This window comes from Amphiura filiformis, chromosome 8, assembly GCF_039555335.1.
Source record: "Amphiura filiformis chromosome 8, Afil_fr2py, whole genome shotgun sequence".
NCBI classification, from domain to species: domain Eukaryota; kingdom Metazoa; phylum Echinodermata; class Ophiuroidea; order Amphilepidida; family Amphiuridae; genus Amphiura; species Amphiura filiformis.
This window is the reverse complement of record NC_092635.1, coordinates 56,150,735-56,172,537: the sequence shown is the minus strand read 5'-3', so window position 1 is coordinate 56,172,537 and position 21,803 is coordinate 56,150,735. Positions and strand designations below refer to the sequence as shown.

General features: G+C 35.8%; 1 protein-coding gene across 1 annotated transcript in view; it reads left to right on the top strand.

Annotated features, from left to right (window-relative positions):
* The first annotated feature begins 4,956 nt into the window (after positions 1-4,956).
* LOC140159250 (protein Wnt-2b-A-like) overlaps positions 4,957-21,803 on the top strand; it is a 39,769-nt gene continuing 22,922 nt past the window's right edge. The window contains exon 1 of the mRNA XM_072182658.1: positions 4,957-5,204. Within this exon, the coding sequence (XP_072038759.1) occupies positions 5,125-5,204 (80 nt within the window). The 5' untranslated portion in view covers positions 4,957-5,124. The remainder of the gene's footprint in view (positions 5,205-21,803) is intronic.

Sequence of the window (21,803 nt, the reverse complement as noted above, 5' to 3'; positions counted from 1 at the left end):
TGTAAGTGCATGTAACGTGCCCGGGGTAACGTGTCCCTTAAAATAAGTGTCCCTTAAAATAAGTGCAACTCACTCAATACATCTACTTATTCTATTTTGTGGTTATATTAGACCCAGTTAGTATGCTAAGCTCATATTTCCGCTTTATTCGACTAGAGAAATACCAATATTTCCGAAATTAATCCAATTGTCTTAACTAACATAGTACAGGGTGTCCCTGAAAGAACTGTATCGTCGGAAACTGATTTTTTTGGGTTATTTTAACGCATATAAAATAGTCGATGTGGTTGATGAATATGTCAGCTATTACATACTTTTTGAATTTTGACTATTGACCGCTCCGTTTTTGAAATAAAAGAATGTTACGAAACTACCTCATTTTCAATCCGTTCCACGGAGTCAAATATCTATCAATGGCACCTCGTGCGCTGATGATGCGCAGTGATTAACACTCCGAATACAGATCATCGATTGATATTTGAATCCATAGAAAGGTTTGAAAATGAGGGACTTTTGTCAAATTCTTATAGAGGCCCTGCATTCTTTTATCGATTGGCTCCAAACAAAGGATTTGAACCGGTGTCCTTCACCGTAGTTATGGCGGAGTGCAGTCCATTCAATCAAATGTTGTTATCAACCTATTTGATCGTAGTGCAGGGGCTATGTGTGTGAGACGAACTGTCACGATAGATTGCAATCATGCTTTTGTTGAATGCATTTGAGTAGGGCCGCCATATTTACGGGATGATACGTCACATGCAAGGCCTCTATATTTCAAGAACGGTGTGGTCAATTGTCCAAATTCAAAAAGCGTGTGATAGCTGATTTATTCTTCAACCACATCAGTTATTTACTTATGTTTAGTTGTGGCGTTAAGGTAAGGTGGTACTACACCCCTGGCCAATTTTTTGCCTATTTTTGCATTTTTCTCACAAATTATAGCGCATTGAGCCACTGAAATTCCAGTGTAGTAACTGGATTCCTTGCCCCTATAATATAACTTTTGTTACCAGTGTTTTATAAGTTTTTGAGAAAAATGCAAAAAAAAGTCACAAATTTATCAAGGGGTGTAGTACCACCTTAAAATACCCAAACAACAATTAAACTATCGCACTTTTGCCACTTGCAATCTGTTCTTATTTTCCATCAATTGATTCAATTTCACCGTGATGATTAAAATCTGATCAAAGATCCAACAATCGGATTCGAAGCTGTGTTAAACAGTACTTGTACTTACCATGCTGATATATTGGCCTACATGATATAACTCGTTCTTTACGATCTAGCAAGACCGAAAACCGAAAATGCCTCTACCAATCTTCACTCCAAGATACACAATTAGATTTTCTATTATCATTAAAAATTAGTTCGAAACAACTAAACTACATTTATTTAGTTTTATTTATGTACAACCCATATAAAAAATCGTGCGACTGAAAACGGCTAATTTGAAAAATTAAAAGAGGACCATGATATGACGGATATAATGGAAAAGGTTTAAAAAAGAAACATCTTCAAGAAAATATCTTTAACAAAATATATATCTTTAAAGGAGAAAGATAATGTTGATCGGCCAAAAATGCGAAACATTTGTATTACCATGAGAAAGTTCACAACTGTGCCATACAAATGCTACTGAACAACAAGAGTATCGGTTACCAAATTAAGCCCAAACCAATAACAACAAAAGGACAACAAAGGGTCTTAGTCTTTTACTGCCACGGACTTTAATGAACATCAACATGATCAATGGTTTAATTAACGTCAATGGTAGCTCGGTTGATGTTTATGTGTATCCAGATCGATTTGCGCCATTGAATTCTTAAGGAATGTTCACTTGAAATCTGTTTAGTGGTATAATAAAAGTGGCGTTGTAAAGATTAAAAACTTGAACCTTTTTAAAGTTTAATGATCGACTTAATATGTGGTCAATTATTGAATTATATTAAGATAATATTGAAGATAAGTTCCTGATGCTAAAATTGAATATTCAAATGAAATTGTCGATTTACAGTGCCGAATATTCGCAGGTCGAAGAGCATTATTTTGAAACATCATATTTAATGTTTTCATCTTTTTCTCCTTCTTGCAAGCCGATTCAAAAAGAAGTTAACTCATTATTGAGGGGCTGTAACTACAGATCTATGAGGAATACTGTAAATGGATATGTCATGGGAAAGAGCAAATTATAAACGTGTAAATAAAAAAGAATTATTGTAATTGCTTACAGCAAACTAAAGTTATACTCATTTAAATAAAACTACCCATTTTTGTAGCTGCACACGGTTTCACTTCTCAAGTACTGTACCAAGCTGGTAAAACCAGAGAAGATGTACTAACTTTTCCAAGATTATCATAAATTCGGGCAATATATTTATTTGTATGAATTTATATCAAACAGTGCAATATTAATATTGTTATGAACTATTTTGCAGTGTTGTTCAGTGTGCACGAGAACTGTAACGCACATCGTACACATGCGTTGAGTCGTTTCTTTTATAAAGAGAACTCTAGACGAGGAGATCCAACTTATTTGCAATTTTATTCATTTAATGTTGTTAGTACTTATGTTTTAGAAGTGTATTTGCATTGTTTGTTGAATATTAATTAAACGAAAAAGTTATCATTTCAACAATAAATCCTGTTAACGCTTTTATGATTCGGCGAAATAGAAATGGATGAAAATCAATCAGCTACAAAAATGAGTATTATTCAAATGGGTTTTAAATTTTAAAGACAATTCCTTTTTTTTTAATCAAAACGTTCAAAGTCTGCTCTTGCCCATGATATTTTCATTCACAGCAAATTCTTCATAGATATGCAGTTAGGCCGAGTAAAAAAAAAATACATGTTTTTCGTCCGCGCCCTCCTCCTTTTTTGAAGATTTTTCAAATTTCTTTTTATTTTGTAAACTTTCAGTTATAACTTGTTGAAAAAGATGTTTCAGAAGTTAAAACTTATTTTACGGCTTTGTAAATGCATAATACATCATTTCAGAAGAGATTTGTGATCACTAGAGGGGACTACCTCTCAAAACAATAGAATAAAAAGGGCCTCCTCCTTTTCTCAGATATCAAACTGTATGTCGAATACCCAAAATATGGTGCCAAATACAGGTATTTAGCGTCATTTTCCAATAAAAAAATGAAAATAAAAAGCCCCTCATCCTCCTAATTTTCAAAAACCCGGACGAGAAACATATTTTTATTTTTACTTGGCCTCGAACATGAGTTTACTTCTTTTTGATTCAGCCTGTATTCATTCATATTCATCTTTTCACCTTCTTATTCATTCGTGTTTTCATTCATGTCTTTACTTTTTTTTTTTTTATCTTCCTCTTTTATACATCCATTTTTCATAATCTTCTTTCTTCGTCCTTATGTTATTTTTCTTCGTCATTCCATCTTTGTTTTCCTCATCTTCCTCTTTCTTCCTCTCCTCCATTTATTGGTCCTCCTCATCTTATTTTCCCTCTTTTAATTCTTCTGTTTTTCATCGTCTTTCTTCTTTCCTGTGCCTTACTTTCTTTCCTTTATCTCCTCTTTCTCATTCTTAATTCTATGTTCCCCTCTTCGGCTTCCTCCCTTCCTCGATCCAGCCTTGCCTCGCATCATCATTCAAGAAGGCAATATTTTGACCTAAATAGCAACATGTAACGAGGATTGGACGAGGTTATCCCCATCAAGCCCATAACGGCTTTCCCTACCACGCACCTGTGCCACACTGATAGAACTGCCCTTGGTTAACTGTATCGGTTGCTTTGTTACATCGGTGCACAGTAGGGAATTTTAAGCATTACAAGTAATTTGCACTTGAACTTCTAAATGGTGTGAACTTCAATCGAACTAACTGAGAAAATCACTCTTTCCAACAATAACGCGGCTACGGTATTTTCAGTTTTGGTAATGCGTCACGACAATGATGGGTATGCGGAATACGTCAGTCCAGGGAAGATGAGACCGGACCTGAGATGAGAGCACGGGATGAGAGCCGGGGATGAGAGTCATCCCGTCATCTCTGATATGTCTTAGGACGAGCAGTTCCTATCCAATGCTGTCACGTAGGGACTTTTTGGCACAATAAAGTAAAGGTCGCCTGTTAAAGGTGAAAAGTAGGCCTATCGCGTAAACGTTTCACAAATCACTTTCTTTTCAAGTTAAGAAGATGTTTAAAATAATCTGAACATTTGTACTCCATGGGCTTACTCATTCATGTCATTAGCGAACCTGGAAGAGCATTGGACCTGTAAGTCGAAGGTTCTCTGTTCAAATCCTGAATGATCCGCAGTGGATTTTTGACGTACCCATTGTCAGTTTCCATCTCTGGAGTTCTAATCATGTCAAACCCTGCGTCACTCCCCTACAATTATACGGATTACCTGCGTTATCCCATTGCCTAAGGGAATCAAGTTATTCGGGTATCACCGAAATACAAACACACTTCTCTTTATCAATTGCCGACAAATAACAAGTAAGAGAAGTAAGATATTATGAATATTCATTAAAGAGGAGGTTACAATGGGCGGCGCTTTCTGATGTTTACTCCCCGCCAATGAGTTGATAGATAGCGAGTTCGCCGCAACTTGCACTTAGTTTGTGCCCTATTCGCATGTCATTGAACGTCATAATCCCGGGGGAGTCACTCCCATTGTGGCCTGTACACCATCCGCGATAATGAAAACGCGTAAAAAGGGTAGTTTTTCGTGGATATGCACGATACGCGCGTAACGTGTTTAGGGTGACAAAAACATGAAAAATTGGAAAAAAGGGTATCAAAATTGCAATTGCTAATACGCGGAAATGAAATTTAGGGTATGAAATTTGATGCAAGGAATAAAATCCCTGTTTAGGGTATCGTTTTTGCCAAGGGTTAAATCCTTGTTTAGGGTGCTTTTCAAAAGTTGATTATCGCGGATGGTGTACAGGCCACAATGGAAGTGACCCCCCCGGGGTCATAATAGAAATGACCGGGACAACTTATACCTAACTTCTCGTCTAAGGAACCAGTAGATTTTTTATATATTTCCACCAGATATACCAAGTACCACACACGCTGATGAAGATCTCACCATTTCTATAACCAAATTGGAATAGCTTTATTGGATTATACTCAAATCTTTCCGGAATGGAATTCCGATGTTCTTATTGTTTTTTCGCTTTGTTTTTCCTTGTTTTAATACCCAACGGTGCTTCGGGATATTGGTGGTAAGTTAACTTATCATTTTAACAGGACGATTCTTTTTTAATTATTTTCATTCACTTACCAATACTTATACATTTGTTAATATCACAAAGCATTATTTTAAGAGATGTTTAATTTCGACCTAATTTATATTCGATGTATCCACAATTTTTGTCAACATGGTCAATGTATTTTGTAAAGAATCAATCGAACAGCATTTTAGTCGCGGTCTGATGAAACTGGAAGGTGCCAAAGTGATCGTTTAACGTCGATAACAAAAGGTTTCATTTATTGGATATATGAGAAGCACATGGAGAAACATGCACACACTTACGGCTTTTAAGTGTTTTAATAAGTGTTAAGATGTTCATGTTGAGTTTTAAAAGCTTTTAAAGGGGTATTTCGTGATCAACAGCGGCATCCCCCACTTTTCTATAAAAAGGTTGAGATTTTTATACATGGGAAACCTCTGGTTACACAATGTACGCCTACAAATAAAAGTCTTGCAGATTAATTCGTTTAGCAAAATATCGTCAAATTTGAATTACGTTATGGTTAACCAGAATGAAATTATACAACACAGTCATGGAGCAGTGTATATACATAAACATACTTAGGCCTAATAACCATAAACTCGCAAACGCAAAATCGGAATCAACTGAAATTTTGGGAACCATCTTTTTTTCGTGGATATTTATACTGAAAATGTCATAAAAAGATGATGCTAGGATCACAAAATACTCTTTTAACAAATCCTTAGCAGAAATCAACCTACTAGTACTTATCATGTTGTACCCGAGAAGATGATTCGGAAGATGATTCGGTGATATTAATTAGCATCTCCACGGATATAAGACAATAAGGAAATATACAAAATGTATTGTTGAACTCTGTTACCTCTACTGAGAAATCATTACAAGAACCATTAAAGACAACTTCTATAAAGAAAACAAAAACGTTGAGACATTTGGCCATACAGACGATGTGTTGACAACAAAGCTTGTCGACTTCGTTGGTTTGATGTGGGAGGCCCGCATGAGATTGGCGACAAGCTATTTGTTGCCGAAAAACGATTTTCACACACCGCACTGCAAAAACAAGTGTTTATATTTAAACACCATATTGTGTTTATCAGAGCAACACTTAATAAACACATAATTCTAATGTTTGTAATATAACACCAAGTGTTAATTTATGAACATTAGTGTTAGAACCATTAACATTAGTGTTAGACCATCAACATGAATTATGTGTTTATTAAGTGTTGCTCTGATAAAAACAATATGGTGTTTAAATATAAACAGTTGTTTTTGCAGTGCGTTGTTCTTGTCCGGGGTTCTTGTAGCCGTAATTTTTAATTTGGCTATGATTCGATCGCTATCCTTCTCAATATTATAGCTGATACATGATAAATACATGCTTACAAATTCAATTACGTTGGTAATCTCGATTTATAACAAGTTGCATACATCACTATAACGCTTTTGCCAATTACAAGATGTACAAGAAGTCAAAGAAATACAAAATGGTTATCGACGTGCAGGAGAATGAATCCTTGTAAGGAGTTCAATATGATTTCTTTGATTCTATCTTCGAATCTTCGGCATTTACACGAGAAAGTCTTTAAAGATATACTACCCCGGTATACTACCTTCCGAATCAACAACTTCTAGACACGGGGATACTTCTGCTCAGATTCGACTTCTGCTATCTTCAGGAGAAAGAAGATCTACAATAAGATTAAATATAGTACTGCGATTTCCACCATTAGCAAAAGCTAGCAAAAACGGTTTCATCTCCAAACCAGAGAAGATGAGAAAAACATCTTTTCTGTGGCAAAGTTCAATAACTTTCATTCAACAATCATTGATTTGAGCTCAAGCCGTCGAGTATGAGTTTTCGTTCCCAACACCATGAATACATTCATGAGTGTGTACTATTAATACTGCGTCATCAAATTATCTGTCAAACTACTAAACAAACCCGCGTGTAATATATCGCACTGTCAAAGTTTCATCATAGGGAACAAACCGATGATATCCTACATGTACATGCACTTTTAAAGATTGACCCGGGGACGTGCCCCCCCACACACACACACACCTTTCGGCAAAATAACCCATTTTTGTTCTTTTCAGCCACTTTTTGACACTTTCGGTCGATTGCCCCCCCCCACACACACACACACCCCCACCCACACACACACGACACACCTTTCAAGCCGGATAAGCCCGGATTGGCACTAATGTCCATGGGTAAATTTTAACCAACCATCATGACCATGCATGTGAACCACACTATATTGTTAGTTAAAATTTTAACCAACAAGTTTCAACTTTTTAAGTTTCAATTCCCCCTTGTTGGTTAAAAATTTAACCTGATAATCCGTGTTGGTTCCATTTTTAACATGTGTTTTACGGGTTGTTTTAACAGTGTATAAACGAGTTAGGGAAGGAGGTCAAAAAGTCCGATTACGTTTGTAGTAAAAACTAGGCCCTGTCACTGATATAAAATTGGATTGGTTGAGCCCATATTTATTGGACGAGTCGTAGTCGAGTCCAATATTTTACAACTCATAGCGAGACCAATAAATATTGGGCGTATAAAGCATCCAATTTTATCATTATTATGTTTTTGGTCCAATATTTTCACACACTTGGATCCATCAAAACATAATAATGCCAAAACATGGGTTAAAATTGTTAACCAACAGGATAATCAGGATTACCAGGTGAACCACACAACTGTTAAAATTTTAACCAACAAGTTTAAACTTTTTAACCCATGTCATCAGAAGTTTAAATTATGTGGTTCACCTGGTAATCCTGTTGGTTAAAAATTTTAACCCACGTTTTGGCAGTATAGTCAAAACATCGCAACTTTCGGGCTGGACTTTTCAACAGATTCACACCTACGTTTCTGGGAGGGAGAGAGGAGGGGGTCAGCTTCCTTTTGTATAACGGACTTTCGTTTAATAAAACGACTTTTGGTTTGTCCCCTTATAATTAATTATATCGATTCCATATTCAGAACAGTAATTTGATATAGCTACCGTCAAAATGGATGCGCAGTCGACCGATCCTTGCATGGAATTAGATTTTGTGTTTTTATGACCTTTATTAGTGACTATTTTAAGAAGTGTAAAAAATCTATTTTATGAACTTTAATAACTTATAACCATATAATCAACAAAATTAAGAAAGAATGGGAAGAACTTCGAAGAAAACGATATAGCTAAAGATGAGGATTATTATTATTTTTATTTCTTTGATTCGGAGTAGTACAAAGATGCCGCCTTTGTATATCCCCAAAAGGTGGGGTTGGTTTGAGCAATAGATAGATTTTGCTATTTGAATCAATAACACGAATCCAATAAAGTTGGTAAACTGAATAGGTTGTAACATAAATATTTGACATGCTTATAATCACTGATATAATATGATCGTAATCCTTTAATATTACTTGGTACTTGGTTTTGATCAAGCTATGTGTGTAAATATGTGTCGAATATTTGATCATAACCGTGTTGGATCTTTATGTATTCGAAATAAAATAAATTTACATTTAGATGGGAATGATAGAGATAAATGTTAATGATTCGAAATATTCTCTTATTGCTCTTAGCATCTATTATTTTGTCAGATTTGTTAGCAACGCACTTCTGTTCAAACGAAAGATATACTCCTAAAACAAACTTATAACAAGAATTTGTCTTTAAAAAGACAAAGTTCACGGATCAGGTGTATAGTACTCTACTTTGGTCTAACTTTCAATATTATTATACTAACCCACAGATACTAACCTATTCTGCACTGATTTAACAATAAATAAATGAATTGAGGCATAAATGATACTTGCATCTTGACTCTGGAAAATAAATTTCAAAAAACCTCATCATCATGTTTTTAAGCCACCTGTAAACAGGAAACAAACTTCCATCAAAATGTCCACTGTATCAGCCCATCAGATGATATTTCCCATTCGACACCCCGTTCCTTTTAAAAGAAGTATTATTTGGAAGCAATCACCTAATGTGTTTCAGGAACACTGCATGTTGGTAACATCTCAAATTATTTTGTTGAACACACATTGCTTGGTTATTACAAGAGTCAATAAACAATCAATTAACTAACAGTGTTCAATTAACTCTAGAGAATGGGCTTAATTTTGTGCGCTGTAGTTATATTCTGAAGTAAATCGCCTATTGCACCTTATCACTAAATAAATAAAAATTATAGCTAATTATACTGATCATGGTGACCTGCTTAACCAATCAGTTATGCGTATTGTCAGCATGTGATTGCTATAAGCCAATTGAAAACATGTTTTATAAAAAAAGGCTAAAAATTTCCTACACATGAGCAGTCTCACTGGAGATTAAATGTGCTAAATTGTAATTGTCATGGGGAGCAGGATTAGATAAAGGCATACAAACGAGGGTATGAGTCTGAGATATTAGGAATTATTTCATAGTCTCTTAACCACAGGGGTGGTGGATTACAATAGTTATTCAAGACACATGGTGTGTAAGGGATAAACTGTGCATATGAGATGTGGGTGCAAACGGTTTTAATGTTCACTGGACAAAAATGAATAGATTCCTCTTCAGAGGGGGACTTACAAGGTTTCTCTTCAATTTTACAAGATTCCTCTTCAAAAATTGTAAATTGACCGAGGGGTCAAAGGTCAAATAAAGGCTTAATACTTGTCAGAAATTTAACAAATAAGCATAAGAAGCATACTTCTATATTTCTGACAAGTATTAATCTTTTATTTGACATTTGACCCCTTATTATTCAATTTACCATTTTTGAAGAGAAACCCTTGTAATTGAAGAGATACCTTGTAAGTCCCCTCTGAAGAGGAATCTATTCATTTTGATAAGTTTGTTTTAAGAGTGTAGGCACAAGTGTGGTCAGTTTAAGTTATTCATTGTAGGCCCTATATTGTCAGACAATTTTCAATTATATTCAAGATTAAAAAAAAATAAAAATGAGTATATTGACAAAGAACCTGTGTGCTTTTTAATTGATTTAAGGGGGTACTACACCCCTGGCCAATTTTGTGCCTATTTTTGCATTTTTCTCAAAAAATTATAGCGCATTGGTGACAAGTAAGATATGTATATTATAGGGCAAGGACTACAACTACTGCACTGAAAATTCAGCAACTCAAGGCAAGTAGCTAGTTATTGATTTATTGATCAAATATTGATTTCCCTCATTTTGACTGTAACTCCACAACTGTTGTCTGTGTTGAAATAAAATTTCCAGTACAGTAGTTGTAGTCCTTGCCCCTATAATATACATCTTACTTGTCACCAATGCGCTATAATTTTTGAGAAAAATGCAAAAATAGGCACAAAATTGGGCAGGGGTGTAGTACCCCCTTAAGGTATATAGTATAGCATTAACAAATGTAAATTACAAACAACCCTAAAATAGCCTAAATTAGACCGAGGCCTGGTGTATGGAAATCATGTTGATTAGTATAGTAACACAATTTTCTTCAACAAATCCTCCTGCATCATCCATATAATCGTTTAACAATTCTCGGCAATGACCCGAAGACTTGTCATAATAAGAAAACATCATTTATCATATCACTATACACACGCAACTCCATCCGATGAGAGAGGTTTATGCATATGCCCAAATTCATCATTACCGAACCACTTTCTCCCTCTGTTTTTGTCAAGTCTTTTCCATTCATAATATGTGTACTTTTATATACTTTAGATCATCAGTTTAGCCGTTATGAGGCCCAAAAGTGTCAAGAATTCCAGGGTTAAGACCAACCTATATGCAGATCAGCATTCAGTGATCCAGCCAAAGTTTATCCAGCCAAAATTATTGTGATATACATTACTTAAGGGGTACTACACCTCGATAAATTGTGTCTATTTTTGCATTTTTCTCAAAAACTAATAACACAGTGGTAACAAAAGTTATGTATATTATAGGGCAAGAAATCAATACTACACTGGAATTTCAGTGACTCAAGACAACCGGTTCGTTTTTTATGATAAGGAATGAGGTACCGCTAGGACGTACCTCATTTCCTATCATATATACTGAACCGCTTGTCTTGAGTCACTGAAATTTCAGTGTAGTAATTGGATTCCTTGCCCCAGTAATATACATAACTTTTGTTACCAGTGTGTTATTATTTTTTGAGAAAATGCAAAATAGACACAATTTACCACAGGTGTAGTACCCCTCATGAAAGATCAAGTCATTAAAGCCATACCCAGCAAACACCCCCCCCCCCACACACACACACACACCCACACACAAAACCAACAACAACAACGTGCAAATGTCGGGTTATATAAAGGGTATAACAACATTTTATATTAACATTGTAAAAATATTTTTGAAAACTTGATGTAAACCATTTGAAACAGAATGATATTTAAACGTTTACAAAATATTTTGCAAAAATGTTTGCCCAAATTATTGTGCAATAACGTTTTAAAAACGTTTTCATGAGCTTTATATAACCCGACATCTAAAATACCACGTGAAAGACTAATTTTGGAGTTTTTGTAATAAAGTTGGGGATCTTCGGTTTTATTCGTCATCACACCCCAAGCGGCTATAAGTGGTTTTCTTTTATTTTACCTTATTGTTTCGGTTTGACAGTTGATGTAATAATTTTTGGCAAATGAATAACAAAATTAAAATTTGACAGAAAACATACATTATGGCTTTAAATTGTAATTAGGTAATTTTGAAATAAAAATCTCATCAAACAACGGGGAAAGTTTAAGCAACATCATTCAAATACACGTCTAAAATGTCATATTCTGTTCTTTTAAAATAACCACTAGCATAGCAGTAGCAGGCTATGTTGGTACATCTATACTAAACATCTCAAAAAAAGTAACTAACCCCCTTAAATAATGACCATTATTCAAAAACGGGTGAGTGGATTACAAATCTGTAAAATGCGTTGGAAGCAGAATTTATTTCTGCACATTTTGACATCTCATTTGTAGCAATTGACTAAATATTGACGTCACAGCGTACATTTAAATCAATGTAACCCACGATTTGAAAGTTGCAGTAAATTGTATTGATTTTGTATTCAGTGCAATGGAAGGAAATCTGTGTAATGATATCTGAGTGTTTTTGTATTGTAAAAATTTGTAAGTAAGTGCAACTTTCAAATCTGGACCTCACTACATTAAATTGACCGGTGTTTTATGTTTTCTGAGCTATCGTATCAAATGAGGTGTCAAAATGTGCAGAAATAAATTCTGCTTCAAACGCATTTTACAGATTTGTAATACAATAATGGCCATTTTGAATAATGGCCATTATTTAAGGGGTTAGTTACTTTTTATGAAATGTTTATATGCTAACAAAGGTGCAAAAAATCTGAATTTTGATTATTTTTATGATATACTCCGAATAGTGAGCAAATCGCTGAATAGGTCTTTAATATCATCATACGTTTCTCTATACTCTAGCCATGATAGCCGACGACTATATAGTGCTCAGCACTATGTCGAGTCGTGTGATTTCGGTGTTAAAAGCAAACTTTCACTTGATTTTGTCTCTTGTGGGGGTAAATAATGGGAAAAAAGATGTTTCCATTTTTGTATTTCGTGGGAAGTGGTAAAATCCAAGATGGCCGCCAAAATCCTATAAAACTGACTGACATATGCAAAAAAAGCTATATATCATTCTCAAAATATGCTAAAATTTAAATTTCAAACACTGGAACAATGTAGCCTTGTGTCAGATACTCAAAGAAAGAATTAATATTTCGGGGTGTATAATTATGTCTTTGAACCAAAAGCACAATGTTTTACATAACCAGACCCCTTGCCAGGTCAAAGATGGACGGCATATCAGATACAGTACCTTTTTAACACAAGATAGTGTTTAAATACATATTTTAAACACTATCTTGTGTTAAAAAACATAAACATCTTCATATTTCTAAACGTGTTTTGGTGTTTATAAATTAACACCCCTATACCTTCACTGTATAAACAAGTGTTTATGAAGTGTTAAAGTGTTTATTAAGTGTTGCTCTGCTGTTTTTGCATTGTATTAACTGTGAGAGTTCTAAATTTGAGAAAATTTCACCCGATATCAGCCATTTTCCCATTGACAACAGTGTAATGGGTTTAGGGGTTTAGACTGTGTTATCCTAGATTCACGTCCCTTATCGGGGTTAGGGCACCTTATCTGGGGTTTAGACTGCATTATCCTAGATTCAGGTCACTTATCTTGGTTAAAGTGCCTTATCTGGTATTTAGACTGCCTTATATGGGGTTTGTGTTTCTTATCTAGTGTTTAAGGCGCCGTATTTGGGTTTTTTAAACTGCCTTATCTGGAGACGTAAGACGTTTAGATGCCTTATCTGAGGTCTAGACTGTGTTATCCCCAGTTAACAGCCCTTATCAGGGGTTAAGGCAGCTTATTTGGGGTTTAGACTGCATTATCCTATATTTGCATCTCTTATCTGAGGTTAAGGTGCCTTATCTGGAGTTTAGACCGCCTTATCTGGGGTTTACGTCCCTTATCCGGGGTTATCTGGGTTTATCTGGGTTTATGCCTAAAGAATGGATATGAGATTTAGACTGCCTTATCTATGGTTTACATCCCTTTTTGGGGGTTTTACATCCCTTTTACATGCCGGCTTCCCTTGGCGGTCACTTTTGTGGACTTCGAGGGGGGCCTTCGGCTCCATCGGCAGGTCCGTCGTGTTTTCGGTGCTGCGGCGTTGTGGAGTGCCGGGGGTTGTGGTCGATGCCGTCCGGGTGCTCTGCGGGGGCTCCGGTGGTGCCGTTGTGGTGGATGGCAGTGTCTCAGGGCCTTTCCGGGTGACGGCTGGAGTGCTTCGGGGTGATGTGTTGGCACCATTCCTGTTCATTGTCCTGGTGGACTGCCTTCTGGTGAAATCAGATTCTGGAATTGACGCTGGAATTGTTACCTACCCACGTCGGTCAAGCAGGTATCCTGCCAAGATGCTGAATGACCTGGATTTTGCTGATGATCATGTTGCCCTGCTGGGGTCTTCCATGGACCGGGCCCGGTCGCAGCTTACTGGGGCTGCGGCTGCAGCAGCAGATCTAAGCCTTGTCATCAGCGCACCTAAGACAGAATATATGACTACAAACTGTAACGCCCAACCAGCACTTGAAGTCTATGGTGGTACCATCAACCATGTCACAGACTTCCAGTATTTGGGTTCCAAGATGGGCTCTAGTGTTGGAGACCTAAAAAGAAGGGGAGCACTGGCCTGGGCGGCTTTCTGGAGGCTGGGGCGCCTTTGGAGAGGCCCGTCCCTGCCAATCGAAACAAAAATCAAGCTGTTTCAGACAACGTGTGTTACTGTCTTTATGTACGGGTGCGAGTCATGTGTAATTACCAAGGACATGGAAAACAAGATCAATGCATTTGCAACATCTTGCTACAGAGTCATGTTAAACATCAAGCGTGTGGATCGGATTCCAAATGAAACCATCTACAACCTGACCAACACCACTCCACTGGTTGCCAGAGTCAAGATTCATCAACTCAAATATCTCGGCCATATACTGCGTCTTGAAGATGGCGAGCCTGTGAAAGAATATGCGCTTTATAAGTTCCACCACATGGGAAGAGGAAACCGGGACGGCCGCGCACACTGTACTTACAGTATGTCCAGCACCTCCTGGGAGATTCTGAAGGAATGCTGCAGCCAAACAAAATTGTTTCGCTTGCCCAAGATCGCTTTAGTTGGAGAAAGCTTGTAGTCGCCTGCTCCGCAGCCGACTGATGATGATGATGATGGTTTACATCCCTTATTTGGAGCCTTATGGGGTTTAAATGCCTTATCTGGGGTTTAGACTGTGTTATCCTAGGTTTACGTCCCTCATCTGAAGTTAAGGCGCCTTATGTGGGATTTAGATGCCTTATGTGGGATTTAGATGCCTTATCTGGTGTTTACGTTCCTTATCTTGTGTTAAGGCGCCTTATCTGTGGTTTAAACTGCCTTATCTGGGGTTTACGTCTCTTATCTGGGGTTTACGTCTCTTATCTGGGGTTAAGGCGCCCTATCTGGGGTTTAGGTGCCATATCTGGGGTTTACGACCCTTATCGGGGGTTAACGATCCTTATCTAGAGTTAAGGCACCTTACGTGGGGTTTAGATGCCTTATCTGTGGTTTATGTTCCTTATTTATGGTTAAGGCACCTTATTTGGGGTTTGGACTGCTTTATCTGGAATCTATGTCCCTTAGGCCTAATCTGAGGTTACGGCGCCTTATCTGGGGTTTAGATACCTTATATGGGGTATAGACTGCGTTATGCTAAGGTTAAGGTATTTTAGCCCCAGGATCGTAAACCCCGGATAAGGCCGTATAAACCACTGATAAGATAAGATATAGGCTAAATTCTGCATTTTAGTGGTGGTTATTTTTAAATTTTGGCGGCCATCTTGGAATTTAAGGTCCTGTGCTGTTTTAGATTATACCAATGGATTTCTAGACCCTGTAAACATGGGTATAGACACCAGCATCATACTTCTAGGACTTTCTGCACCCGAGATATAGCCAAATTAATTTTCACTGGCGGCCATTTTGAAATTTTGGCAGCCATCTTGGAATGATAGGTCAAAGGCTGTTGTAAATGACTCTATTGGATTCCTTGACCCTGAAAACATGGGTATAGACATCAGAATCGTGCTGCTGGGTGCTTCTCTGACCACGTAATGGTGATTTTAAGGGATTTTGGCGGCCATTTTGAAAAACGCCTCTACCAAGAGTTCCCCACACTTTGCGATGGTGCAGACCCCTCTCATTTTATTCAGCGTCCTCAAATCTATAAAGAAACACCTTCAAAACTTCTTGTACTCAACCCGAGAATGGGACTTCCATTCTGTACCCTACTAAAGCGCAATTTATGAGTAAAATATGGCAAATTTTCAATCACGGCGGCCATCTTGGATTTTAGGCACTAAACGGTCTTTAAAAAAATGGAAACATGTTTTATTTCAATCTTTACCTTTCAATGTAATGAAATCAATTGAGAAATTGCTTTTAACAAAAAAATCGCACGACTTTCCCTTTGTTCAACATAGCGATGTGCACTAATATGGTACGTATTCTGCATAGTGAAAGAGAGAACCCTGTTTTTTCGATGATAAACCAGGTTTTTCGACCGATAAGCCTCAGTGGTTTCTCGATTCGAAAAACCAAGTTTCTCGATTTAAAAAGCAAAGTTGTTTGAGAAAAAAATGGGTTCTCGGCCAAGAAACCTCTTTTTTTTTTAAATTGAAAAACCAAGTTTTTCAAAACATAGCTTATCGATTCGAAAAGTAAAGTTTTTAATAAGCTTGGTTTCACTCGAGCGAAATAAATCTGGTTTATCGCTCGAAAAGCTATTTTTCGGCGAAAACAAGTTTTTCTCTTCTGATTATCAACCATTTTGTACAAAATCTCTGTATTATAATAAATTAATAATGTCCCTTTAATCAGGGATGTGAGAGTCCATGTTTTAATGTTTAACAAGATAACAGAATCATTATGGCAACAATGATGTATGTGTCGTCGGAAGTCATCTGTCTTCGTCTTAGTTGGCATATTTATTCATCAATAATAATTATGATATACACATTGTACGATTGTGTATTTATACTTTTTCAAATGACCATATGTTGCATGGGTGAAATGTATGCCCTCAATTTATCAAAGGAGTTTGTACGTGCTCTGATCTTTAATTATACCCTTAACGCGGCTGTGTACTCTAGACATTGTTTCTTTCGCGAAATTGAGCTTTTTTGAAATGTATTTACTTTGTTATGTTTTTTATAAATACAAGGAAAGAAAATCCAGATTTGTTAACTCCAACTACTCTATTTTATGGATTTTATTTCACTATTTCACTGTTTCCGCAATTTAAAAGGAAAGAAAATCTTTGTTGTACCATCGGGGTATACGCGCGCAACAACGCGTCGCGTTTTGTAGACGCGCAATTTGTTAACGCACAGATACGCTACACATACGCAACGCTTATCTACATGCGCGGCGCATCTTATGGAAGCACCGCGGAAGCACTGATTTCATAAAACCTAGCGGTCAAATGGCTCCGTTTTAGCTGATAAAATGTGAATTTTTTCAAGTTCTTTCCCCGGATTTAAACATCAAGATATGAATAGATTTCGCCCAAACTTCTCAAGGGGCTGTGGATTTACCCGATGTTCACGTAATGTAAGGTAGAAAAACGAGAACTGCCGCATTCTCCTGTGAGCTTCGATCAAAGTGCAAAATGTGACCACTTTAAACTTCAACGGCCTTTATTTCAATGTTCATTTTCTCGGTAAAATGACGATTAAGGTACACGATAAGTCAATAAATACAGCATCTATAGGTAAGCAATTATGCTCATCATAAAAAGCATGATCGACTTAAGAAACGGTTTTCTCATTTTTTTATATTTTGGTCTATTTCCGATTTTAGGCATCATTTTGTGCAAATAAGCGTTTGTGAATTTTAAAAAGTTCATTTTGATGCCTTATATGGTCAATATCTCAAAAAATAAGGCCAATATCAAAAAAATAAAAACCGTTTTTGGAATGGAGCCTCAAGATTGAGCAAAAAACAAAATAAAATATTTTGGAAAGAGTATTTTTTGTTATGATGTACCTAACAAATATTGCCAAAAACTCACTTTTTGTGATTTTCTTTCAAAATTGTTGTTTTTACCCCAAATCTGTATTTATATTAAGATTTATTGATGTCTTGCCTTCATAAAAATGTATACTTTTATATGTTTTGCGCGAATAATTACAAAGTTATTGCACTTTTACTACATGCATGTCTGAGAGTACACAGCCACCTTAATCAAATTAAGGGCTCGGATAGCAGCGTTTGCACAGTATTTTTTGTGGGACCTGGGAGCATATCAGACACACCAAATTGTATTCTGAATACCCTTCTTCTGATATCAAATAATTTTGATTTTTTTTAACTTCGCGATATAATACAAATTGTATGGCAAATGATTAAAAATTGATATTTTTGACAATTAACAGTCCTCGAAGTAAACTTTATCACTCTAATGAATAATATGTACTTAAGTGTATGTAGCTGAGAGGAAACACCGTCCATCATTTGAAAATTTTAGGTCTTGGGGAACAAAATGCATCCTTGGTGTGTAGTACCTTGGACCAGAGGATGATTTAAGGAAGCCCCATCATGCACTGCGAAAATGTTATCACTAGAGTTTCAACTGCCACTTTACTTTTCAAATCCCATTGAACTCTGTGCAAAAGATGTTGTTTTAGAATTGTGCGTGCGTCATTATTACTTGGTCGATTTCAGAACAAAAGTGATGTGTGTTTAAAGGATAAATCACACCTTCTGTAGATAACATAAAATGTGAAATCGACCAGCATCTTCACAGCGTTTTTTATGTAAATATAACTGTACAAATTCAAATTTAACCATGCATTTCTATGCAGCATAGCAAAGCAGTGGTGTCATGTTACTCACACTGCTCGCCTGCTGCACAGTAAACCCAGTGGGTTGGTGGGTAGTACTTAAATCATCCTCTGACCTTGGACATTGCTCAGTTTGTAAATATTTTACAGGTGGCAGTTTTCTATGTTTTGCCTTTTGCTCTAGAAAAAAAGGTTCCAAGTAGAACCTAAAATGTTCTTAATCTATCCTGTATCATGTAATTACCCAGCAAACACAAAACGTTTTCGACATCATTCGCAAAAGGTTATAAAAGGTTGTCAGAAAACGTTAAAATGTCGGGTTATATTAAGGGTATATTAAGAGTATAAAACGTTTTCATAACCTTAAAAACATTTTTGATAATCTACTGCTCAGCAAACAAAAATGTTTTACAGAAAACGTTTAAATGTCGGGTTATATAAAGGGTATAAAAACGTTTTGATAACATTCCAAAAACATTCTTGAAAACTTGATACAAAACATTCTAAATAGAATGTTATTTTGGGGTTGAAAAATATTTTGCAAAAAATGTTTGCCCAAAATATTTACAATAACGTTTTTAAAATGTTTTCACGACCTTTATATAACCCGACATTTAAATGTTATTAAAACGTTTTGTAAAAAACATTTTAAGAACATTTCTGTGTTTGCTGGGTGCAAATATTTTAACATAATGTTATTTAAGTATTGACACAATATTTGGCAAAAATGTTTACAAAAAAGTTTACAATAACATTTTTTGAAAACATTTAAAAATATTGTTGTTGTGTTTTTTCATACAAAACGTTTTAAAACGTTATCATGACCTTTATATAACCCGACATTTTAATGTTATTAAAACGTTTTTACCTAAACCAAAAGCCAAAATATAACTTATTTAAAACGTTTTTAAAACGTTTTTGTGTTTGCTGGGTATGTTCTACGAATAACTAAAAAGGTTCTGCAAATGACTGAAAGAACCATTTTAGACATGAACAGGGTTCTGTTAAGGGCTCTGGTATGAGCGTGTCCAGGATCTTTTCCTGCATGCGGGGGGCTCAAAGGGCCTTTCAGAGTTATGCGGGGGACTTAAGAACCCTGGAATTATGGAAACTTTCGGGCCTCATAACTGCTAAATTGTTGGTGTAATGTATATAAAAGTATACATATTTAGAATGGAAATGACTTGATGAATTCATCTGTGAGGTCCAATTTGGGCCAAAATGCTCATTTTTGGAGAAAATCCAAAAAAACGGGGTTTTTGGCCCAAATTTTTTCGTGCAACGTAACAAAAAAATTGTTTTGCCAAAATGTTTTTAAAACTAATTTTTAAAAACTAGATAAAAATAGGCCTATCTAGGGACCGTTTTTTCATTTTTTTGAATTTTGACCAACTTCACCAAAAATATTTGAAATTTGGGCGAAAATCAGGCTTTTTATGATTTTTTGAAAATTTTGCATTTTTGACCATTTTTGGTGCAAATTTCTCAAAGTTGGTCAAAATTAAAAAAAATTTAAAAAAACCGTTCAAAAATTAATAACAATTTTTTTTTGGCCAAACAATTTTTTTGTTACGTTACACGAAAAATTTGGGCCAAAAACCTGTTTTTGAGATTTTTCCAAAATGAGCATTTTGGTCCAAATTGACCTCACAGATGAATTCAGCAAGTCATTTCCAGTCTAAAATGTATACTTTTATATTCTTTAGACTAATAATTTAGCAGTTATGAAGCCCGAAAGTTTCCATAATTCCAGGGTTAAGACCACCCTTAAGGAAGGGGTATGAACGTTTGGACAGTATTTATTGTGGGACATTAGAGCACATCAGACATATCGAATTGCATTCTGAATACGAAGAATGTCCTTCTGATATCAAATAATTTTGATTTTTTTAATTCGCAATGTAATACACATTTTATGGCAAATCATTAAAAATTGAGATTTTTGATATTTAACAGTACTTGAAGTAAACTTTATAAATCTGATGATTTATACTTAAAGTGTATGTAGGTGGGATGAAAAGCCGACGATCAATTGAAAATTTTGACCTTTCGTATTGAAGATATGGATTTTTTCCCCAAAACACCCAAAAAATAGGTCTTTTGGGAAAAAATCCATATCTTCAATATAAAAGGTCAAAATTTTCAATTGATCGTCGGCTTTTCCTCCCAGTAACATACACTTTAAGAATATATCATTAGATTTATAAAATTTATTTCGAGGACTGTTATATATCAAAAATTTGAAAAATATCAAATTTTAATAATTTGTCATAAAATTTGTATTATATCGTGAATTTCAAAAATGAAAATTATTTGATATCAGAAAGACATGCTTCGTATTCAGAATGCAATTCGATACGTCTGAGGTGCTCCCATGTCCCACAAAAAATACTGCTTCAGCACCCAAAGCCCCCCGACACGCCACTGGTTTGGACAGTACTTTTTGTGGGAGATGAAATTCGCGATATGATACAAATTTTATGATAAATTTTGCATTATATTTTTAAATTTTTGATATTTAACAGTCTTCGAAGTAAATCTAATGCTTAAAGTGTATAGCTGGGATGAAAAGCCGACGATCATGTTGAATATTTTGACCTTTCGTATATTGAAGATATGGATGTTTTCCCCAAAACACCTGTAAAATATCAAAAATATCAAGTTTTTAATCATTTGCCATAAAATGTATTATATCGCCAATTTCAAAAAATCTAAATTATATGATCAGGAGGACATTCTTCGTATTCAGAATGCAATTCGATATGTCTGATGTGTGTAAGGTGCTCCAATGTCCCACAAAAATACTGCCCAAACGCTCATACCAGAAAGAACAATTTTGGGTCTGAAACTTACTAGCCCTTTCCTCTTGACCTATCCTGCATGTAGAACTACCAGAAACCTGAAATTGAAATTAAGGCTACAAAAACAACTTAAAAATCGGTGTGTGAAAATCGTTTTTCGGCAACAAATAGCATGTCGCCAATCTGATGTGGGCCTCCCACATCAAAACGACCAAAGCGACCATCTTTGCTGTCAACACGTCATCTGTATATAGCCAAAATGCCTCAACCTCTTTATTTTCGGTATATTAAGTTGTCCTCAGTGGTTCATGTATTATTTTAAAACAGTTTCTAGAGGTAAAGTAAAAAGATTTAAAGCGTTGCCGTTTTTCGACGTGTTGGA